The sequence below is a fragment of the Berghia stephanieae genome, chromosome 3 (genome assembly GCF_034508935.2).
Source record: "Berghia stephanieae isolate SIO BIC M18660-M18661 chromosome 3, UCSD_Bste_1.3, whole genome shotgun sequence".
NCBI classification, from domain to species: domain Eukaryota; kingdom Metazoa; phylum Mollusca; class Gastropoda; order Nudibranchia; family Aeolidiidae; genus Berghia; species Berghia stephanieae.
The window spans coordinates 82,789,312-82,798,572 of record NC_088362.1 but is presented as its reverse complement, the minus strand read 5'-3'; the positions used below and the strand labels follow the sequence as shown (position 1 = coordinate 82,798,572).

Here is a 9,261-nt window from a genome sequence, read left to right as displayed (position 1 = left end):
TCGAGACATAACGTCTGTTAGGAGGTATACATTTTAATGACAGACACAAAGTTGTCAACGGCTCGTACTCAATTTTTATCTGAGTACGACGGGGGGATTTAAATAAATAGCCTTTTCCATTGACACACCCCGAACCTTTCGAACTGAAGGCGAGTGTCATACCACAAGACCACATAATCGCATTGTACTGATTACGGTTGCTGTAACTGGCGGACCTGGTTTGCAATATATTTCACCACAGAACATCAGTGCATAGCTATTTGGTAATGGTTTGATTACAAGAGTTACTGCTGAGCATTTCTCTTAGAGAACAAGGAAAAGAGCCTCTCACTCTTAAACTCATAACCTGTTCATTAAAAAAAAAGCAACAAAAAAAAAAAATAATAACAAACAAACAAAACAAACCACCCCCCCCCCCCCCCCCCCCAAATAAAAACGTGAAAATACGAGGTGGCGGTCACCAAAATAAAGTAATAAGGAAGTTGTAGTCACCCGCACAATAAATGAAATCGTTTGTTCCTTTGAAGTGTGGCCAAATGGTATAACACTGGCTTTCGGATCGGAGGGTCCTGCGTTCGAGCCTCGCATAGCGCATAGTTGAGTCTTTGGAAAATGCTCGTTACTCACACTCTATCAGCGTACTCAGGTATAAAATTAGTAACTTGTCGTTAACAGCGTTGTCTCTGAAGGAAAAATTGTAATATCGCCTAACTCGCGTCATGTCTCGTTCTACATGTTACATGTTGCTGTTGGTCAGGGACCCATTGTAAAGCACTTTGAGCACATTAAGTGGATATTGCGTTGTATAAAGGCTCAAGATTTTTGGGGGGTTTTGCTTTAAGGCTACGAACAGAAACTCACTTTTCACCGTCTTTTAATGAGCCTTGCCTTTCATTGTGACACAACTTTCAGGGCAGTGTAAGGCTATAAGTGAACGATGGCTACACCAAGGAGCCAGTTGAGTCAGTCCAACTATTTGTGAGTTTAAAACACTAATGTTTTGACGTAAACATGGAGAGTCTCTAAATTTTGCTATGTAACATTGTACAACACCTTTAATTTTCACTCGTTTTTGATAAAATGGAGAATTGTTCCGATCTGGGGATTTAAATGCTGAAATTTAAATCATAGACGTTTTAAACACATGATCTCAACCAAATAAGTTGACTCTCCAATATTCGAGGCAGACCAACAACAATCATTGAGCATAGAGCATTTATATAGCGCAATATCCACTAAACGCGCTCAAAGCGCTTTACTCGGGGTCCCCTGCTAACAGCGACACTTAACATGGAGGACGAGACACGACGCTTATTAGAGGCTATTACATCACATTCCGACAGAGGTAACGCTGTTAACGGCAATGTACTATTTTCGCATATGAAAACGGTGAGAGAATATCAGTAAAGAGCATTTTTTTTTCCAAGGAATCAACTATGCGCCGCTCAACACGAGTCTCGAACTGGACAATGGACCTTTCCAATCCGAAGGTGAGAGTCATACCACTAGACCACATAACCAAACATTCAGACAGTCATAAACAGAGATTTCAGACGTCTCCAGAACCATCAAGAGTTAATGCCGTCTAAAATTCTTGCAGCCTACAGCATATATATATATATATATATATATATATATATATATATATATATACATATATATAAGGTTTCCATATATCAAAATTACTATTAAAAAAGAAAAGAACAAACAAAAAAAACCCAAAAAAACAAAACAAAACAAAAAAACAAAACAAAACAAAACAAAACAAAACAAAACAAAAACAAAAAAAAACAAAACAAACAAACAAACAAACAAAACAAAATAAAACAAATCAAAACAAAACAAGTAAACACACATACAAAAAAGAAAATTTATTCTGATGAGACTTTTATGAGCTATTATATTTGGCAAACAGGCATTTAATGAAGAAAGCTATAAATGCAACGGTTCATAAAATTAGTTGTACAATGTAAATAAATTAATACGAGAGTCGAATTTTATTATGACTTTAGTAAAATATTCAATGCTGAAATCTTAAAATATTTCCTGCTTGTGCTTCTTTTTAAAATGATGGGGATCCGGACTCTGTTAATGGCAAAACAAATACGAGTATATGTATAACATGTGAACCAAAGTGTCAAACGAGTATGTATGAATATGCTTACAAACGTCTAGTACTGTGTGAAATGAAATTATGGGTCCATATGACCTGCGTGATGAATAATTAAAACTCTGAAGCGCATTGAGCATGGTAAATCCGTGGAAACGGTCCTAATAAATTGTCATATTTATTTTATTTTACTTTAAGCTGGATTTTACCTTTTAAAAATGAATTTTATAGTGATTAACATTCTTTTAAAATAGTAATCAATAATGTTTAAGAGAGATATCTTGCGATCCTAAAATAAGTAATTCATTACAAAGTTTAAAGTTTTAAAAAGTTCCGCTTAAACTTCAATTCAAACATCAGGTTCAAGATTGTTCATCGCCGAACATCTATAAACATCATGAGTAATAAATTGAAAAAGAAAATGATGAAGTCAATTTTGTATATGAAGTTTATGAGGATATGATATCCGACATAGTAATGATATTTATATGTTACGATTCGCCGCTTATATTATATCCATTCTTGCTATCAATTAATACACGTCATCTTTCTTTCCATCTACCATCATCTTTAATCATCATCATCATCATCATCATCATCATGATGAAGAGGAGGAAGATAATGATGATGGTGATGATGAGGAAGATGATGATGATGGTGATGATGATGATGATGATGATGATGATGATGATGATGATGATGATGATGATGATGATGATGATGATGATGATGATGATGATGATGGTGATGATGATGATGATGAGGAAGATGATGATGATGGTGATGATGATGATGATGATGATGATGATGATGATGATGATGATGATGATGATGATGATGATGATGATGATGATGATCAAGTTTACTATCAGTAGAGAGATATGTGTATACAATGCATTGATACCTATGGCCGCCTCGGCGTTCACTAGTCCTAGTTAGTTCCATGTCTTGCTAATAATTAATACAACCGTCTCTTGTTCTTTCCCATCTACCCATCCAGTCTTTAAGCTTGCGAATATTCTCATCACTTCCTTGGCATTGGCGATTTAGTTTATCTAAGCACGTTTTGATGTTGCCAGCTTGCCTGTAAAATAAACAAAATAATAAAAGTTTATTTTTTGACCTGTTGTTCCAACACTATATAAGTTAGTGATTTTGACACTGAAAAATCAAAATGAGTTTGACGAATATCGATATTCTATAAATATATTATATCTATATGTATAAATTATAGAAATAATAATATTAATTATTATTATAATTAATATTTATGATTATTATGATTTTGAATATGATTATTATTATGATTATGATTATTGCTATATTATTTTATATTATTATTATTATTATATTATTATTATTATATTATTATTATTATTTATTATTATTATTATTATTATTATATTATTATTATTATTATTATTTATTATTATTATTATTATTATTATTATTATTATTATTATTATTATTATTATTATCATTATTATTATTATTAATATTATTATTATCATTTTATTATTATTATTATTATTATTATTATATTATTATTATTATTATTTTTATTATTAATTTTTTATTATTATTATTATTATTATTATTATTATTATTATTATTATTATTATTATTATTATTATTATTATTATTATTATATATTATTATATATTATTATTATTATTATTATTATTATTATTATTATTATTATTATTATTATTATATATTATTATTATTATTATCAATATTATTATCATTATTGTTATTGTTAATGTTGTTATCATTATCGGACATTACACCTATTTAGGGCAATGGGCCACAATAAAACCATTGTTCTAACACATTATACGTACGTTGCCTAAATTAACGAGAACACACACACACACACATGTGACCAACCGAATCAATACGTATTATTTCAGTATGTAAAGGATGCAGAAAAATGAGTTTATAGCCAAAATGTTACATAGAATTAGGAAATTTTGTTTTGCTTAGTGGATATTGCGCTATATAAATGCTGAAGATTAAATTTATGCAATCCTCACTTATTGTATTTGGGGCACTTTTTCTCTACTGTCTCGAGAATCTTCAACTCCACACTAGATTGGACAAAGTGAAAGAAGCCCGGAGAGAAACATTTTACGATCTCTTGAATCAGTTCCACTCCGTCAGGAAGACCTGGAAGAATACATGAAAACATTGAGTAACCCATGGCTTTTAATCGGTATTTAAACGGGGTCATTTAGACCCCAATAATAGACTTTATAATCCAAATTATGATATTTTGATCAATTTTTTAAAATGTTTTATTTAAGACAACCAACTTGACAAAGATGAAAATTTCATAATTCTGTTAATGTCTACTATAATAAACACTTAGATAACTACGCTTTTCGGACAGTCGTCGTCATATTGTAAACAATGGCAGTGATTGGTTGACATAGCAAACTACACAGGATTTACTATCGATTTACTATTGATACTGTCATGGTTTGTGTTTAAGTAAAATGACCACTGTTCTAATTGTTTATCAATAGATAGATCGAAGATGACGTCACTCGTGTCTTTGTTATTGTATTTTGAAATCCGCGTTTATGAGTAATTCTCACTAAACTGTATCAACCAGACTATAAACGTTTAACGTGTTTTGGTCTGTTATACTTCCGGATGGCAATGTTATGAGCTTCTTCGCCAAGCGCATACTATCTATAGATAGAATGCACTTGGCCAAGGAGTTCACAACATTGCCATCCGGAAGTATAACGGACCAACAAACTATGTGTAACCATGAACTTTTATAGTCTGGTTAATACAGTTTAGTGAGAACAACTCACAAACGCGGATGGCAAAAACAATAACAAAGGCCTGAGTGACGTCATCTGCATACTATCTATAGATCCAACACAGAAAACTATGTGTAAATTCAAACGTTCATGATGGAGAAAATCATGTGATAAAAATAACAAAACAAAAAAAAAATAAATAAAAAAATAAAAAACAAACAAACAAACAAACAAAAAAAAAAACGAAAAAAAACTCGTCACCCATCTGGCGTTACAATAACAATAACAGTAATCAGAGAGAGGTCGATTTCATTCACGTTATTGTTAAAAAACAACCAATCATGCCTTCCGAGCACGTGTGAAGGTGTGTTATAATAACCATGGTTTGATTAGTCAAAAATCTATTGGTTAATTTAATATTCTTTAATAGATAGTATGCGCTTGGCTCAGAAGCTCAAAACATTGCCACCCGGAAGTATAACGGTCCAACACACAAAACTATGTGTAACCATGAACGTTTATAGTCTGGTGCATACAGTTTGGTGAGAATCATTCACAGACGCGGATGGCAAAATACAATAACAAAAGCTTGAGTGACGTCATCTTCGTTCTATCTATATATAGTATGCGCTTGGCTAAGAAGCTCATAACATTGCCATCCGGAAGTAGGAACAACACACAAAACTGTGTGTAACCATGAACTTTTATAGTCTGGTTGATACAGTTTAGTGAGAATTACTCATAAACGAGGATGGCGAAAAACAATAACAAAGACCCAAGTGACGTCAACTTCGAACTATCTATAGATAGTATGCCGATGACGTCACTCAGGCCTTTGTTATTGTTTTTGCCATCCGCGTTTGTGAGTTGTTCTCACTAAACTGTATTAACAAGACTATAAAAGTTCATGGTTACACAGAGTTTGTGTGTTGGTCCGTTATACTTCCGGATGGCAATGTTGTGAACTCCTTGGCCAAGCGCATTCTATCTTTAGCTTTGCATTAAAATTGCAATATCCACTTAACGTTCCAAATGTGCTTTACAATGGTTACCAAGCCAACATGTAAAACGTCACGAGACACCACGCCTGAAAAGCTATATCAAATCATATTTTGGTCAGAGACAATGTTATCAATGGCCAGTTACTCATTTGACACCTGAGTACCGTGAGACAATAAATATGAGTAAGGAGCTATTCCAAATATTCAACATTGTTCCGCTCCAAACCACATGACCAATAAGCCGCAGAGGGCCATAGAGAAATGAAGATCAATATCTTTACCTGGACAAGCCTCATCCACGTTAATATCAAACATCTCATCTATGATTTTCCGCATCATTTCCTTGTTGCCACTACAAGGTTTTCTGAGATTCTTGAGGCATTTTAGCTTTTCCATCGCAGACCTTGTGGAAATGACAAACAATTAATTTGGATTAAATATAAAGGGGGTGAGGTGGCCATATGGATAAGGCATTGCAATGTGAACGGAAGGTCTCGGGATCGAGTTCCGCAACAGGCATTTAATAAAAAGTAAGATTATTAACCCCAAATTATCTCACTTTAATCAAGGGTGATTCCTTTTTACATTTGGCCTCTAGCTGTTTGATCGCTTATCTATAGTAATCTTTTGTGAAATGTCTAGGCGGGGAAGGAAGGGCGTAATCAATTTATCAAACATAAGAAAGTGACTTTCAAAGTCTGCAGTCTTTTTTCATCTTTTAGAGAAAAAAAAATCTTCTGTCATTCAATTAGCGCTACGTTCAGCTCTTTTCTGATGATTCGTAGATAACCTTCTAGTGTTCCGATTATTTGTGGGGGAGTAGATAATGAGTTCCCTATATGGCCATGTCAATCATGTAGACATCCTTTGATGATATAAACCTACCCTTTGATGTCTGCAGTCGCATTTTCGTTTTCTACGGTCACTCATGACTAAACTCCGCCCTGGAGCGATGTCACCAAATTTCAAACTTATTGTTCTTGTGAGTTCTTAAGTTTTTTTGATCGAAGAACGATTGCAAATTGAGCATGTTGACCCTTCAGCGCTTGGTCGGTTTGACACCTCACGTGTCAACAGCTGTCAACAATGCATTGAGTCATCGCTGAAACATTGTAAGACGTGTCATCGGATAGTTGCGTCACAATCACCACCTTGTTGAATATATTATCCAGGCACGGTTGATTGGTAAAAAGTCCAAATTTTGTTCTAGTTACATTTGAAACAAACAAAGTATATCACCGATCTCGTCTCATTGAGATATAAAGAATGACATAAAAATCAAGAAAATCGGCCGATAAATAAAAAAGTTGCTAAAAAAGCTAAAATAAACAAAAGCAATTTTTAAAATCAAATTTATTCGTAAAACAGTTGGTTTTCAACCGATTTTTCTGAAATAAGGACCAATGTTCTCCTTTTTTCAAGCTGATTTCAGCAATGTGACTTTCAAATTCCTCAGAATTATATTTTTTACTTTTAGATTTTAGCTTTTAGGCCAACTCAAAAAGGTGTTATATTATGTTATATAACAATAGCATAATACATGGACGGTGAAAAGCGTCTTTGTTTCGGCCAGCCGGTTAGATAGCCTATGATTCGTCGAAGACTTTGAGACGCTTGATTCACAATTCCACACAAATGACGGTGGCGGTAGATCAAAGAGGTGTAACATATTTATTTACAACTATTTTTCTTAGTGCTAAAATTATAAAGAAATAATTTCGCATCAGAAACAATAACTGTGAAGTTCATATATCTTTATTACAATAAAATTGATACCACGAATGACAAAATCACCCCACCTAATAAGGGCGTTATGAATTATTCATAATATTTTTAAAGTTCACAATAATTGTCATCAAAGTCATTTTTCATCACCATAGTCGTAATTTTTTCCCGATTTTTACCAAACAAATTGCAATGTCTTGATTTTCACCCGCAAATAAAATAGGATCCGAATCGCAATTTCTACTACATATTTTATTTTCTGTCGGCAAATTTATAAAAATCAAAGCTGAAAACATCATGCGACAGTGACAGGCCTGTCATTTCCTTCACACCGATTGGATTTTACTTACTGAGGCCATTCTTGACCACAGACTACTATGGCCCATGAATATTTGGTCGTTGTCGGTTTTTGTCGGGTTGAATCTTAAAGAGTTTTAAAATGTTTCTAGATAATGTTAACTCCTTCTCCTCCTTGATCTGTTTTAGCAAGTATTACAAGTCATTTCCTTCTATGGTGATTCCAGGGTGTCCAAAAGATTCCATGAGAGTGTTAACTCGTTTTCTGTTTTGATGGTACTTAGCGGGTTTTGAAAATCATCTTCTCATCTGATCATTCCAGTGTGTCCATAAGATTCCAATCAATTGTTAACTTATTATCTCCTGGATATCACTTAGCATGTTTTAAGTCACCTCCTCAATAGGCTTCAACAATAATGACGTTACTTCCCTCGTAATGACACATAGTAACTTAGTAACTGGCTCTAAACTATCGGAACGATGGCGGACCCCCTTTATGAAATATTTCTCCGACGAGCATAAAAGCGTATCCAGAGGAGAAAAGCATTGTTTAATATGATCATGTTTTGACTTTTAAATATTCTGTTCACATGACATTTGAAAAGTTCTAGCCAGCATGAAGAATAAAAAGTACCGATTTTCTTTGTTTAGAACCACGCAGCTCACCGTTGCTGGGCGACGTGACATAAGTCTATTGAATCCAATTGGTGATTCCAATGTGTCCAAAAGATCCCGATATGTTGTTAACTCACTATATCCTGGATGTCACTTATAGCGGGTCTTGAGTTAACTATTGGACGAGTGCTTTGTTTCATTTCTTAACTCCTACTATGTTGCACTCTGATGAAAAAAACACGTTTTCAAAATTTTGACCAGAAAACTCATTAACTGACAAGTACAAAAATGACCCTAATCTTGTCAAAATTTCTCAAACATGGGGGCTTCAGGCAAGTTGTTAAGGAATTCTCAAGTTAAGAGAACTTTTGACCAGATGAGATTCGTTTTATCGATCGCTATTTGAAAGACGAGTTTTCTGGCCAAAATCAAAGAAAAGTATTTTTTGTTAGTGTAATAATAATACATAATAAAAAACGAGATTGGGTACATATTTATAATAATATTCTCATCTGGATACACTTTTATGCTCGTTAGAAATGCTCTAACAAATGTAGCTTCATTGAGGCGGTGATGGAAATATTTCAGTTATTATGCGTTGTTACGAGGGAAGTGACGTCACGACTGTTGATACCTATTAAAATCGTTTTGTTTGTCAAAGAGGATTTGAAGTTGTTTCACAACTCAAGTGTTTTGGTTGGTCTAAAAGTCTACAGGTAAATCCCATTTTGAGCTATGG

At 33.6% G+C, this 9,261-nt stretch overlaps 1 protein-coding gene across 1 annotated transcript in view; it reads right to left on the bottom strand.

Annotated features, from left to right (window-relative positions):
* Window positions 1-1,846: 1,846 nt before the first annotated feature.
* Window positions 1,847-9,261, bottom strand: part of LOC144968624 (uncharacterized) — a 9,287-nt gene continuing 1,872 nt past the window's right edge. Inside the window, exons 3-6 of the mRNA XM_078907145.1 lie at window positions 6,167-6,288; window positions 4,147-4,279; window positions 3,015-3,194; window positions 1,847-2,085 (exon numbers count right to left, since the gene is read on the bottom strand). Of these exons, the coding sequence (XP_078763271.1) occupies window positions 3,062-3,194; window positions 4,147-4,279; window positions 6,167-6,288 (388 nt within the window). The 3' untranslated portion in view covers window positions 1,847-2,085; window positions 3,015-3,061. The remainder of the gene's footprint in view (window positions 2,086-3,014; window positions 3,195-4,146; window positions 4,280-6,166; window positions 6,289-9,261) is intronic.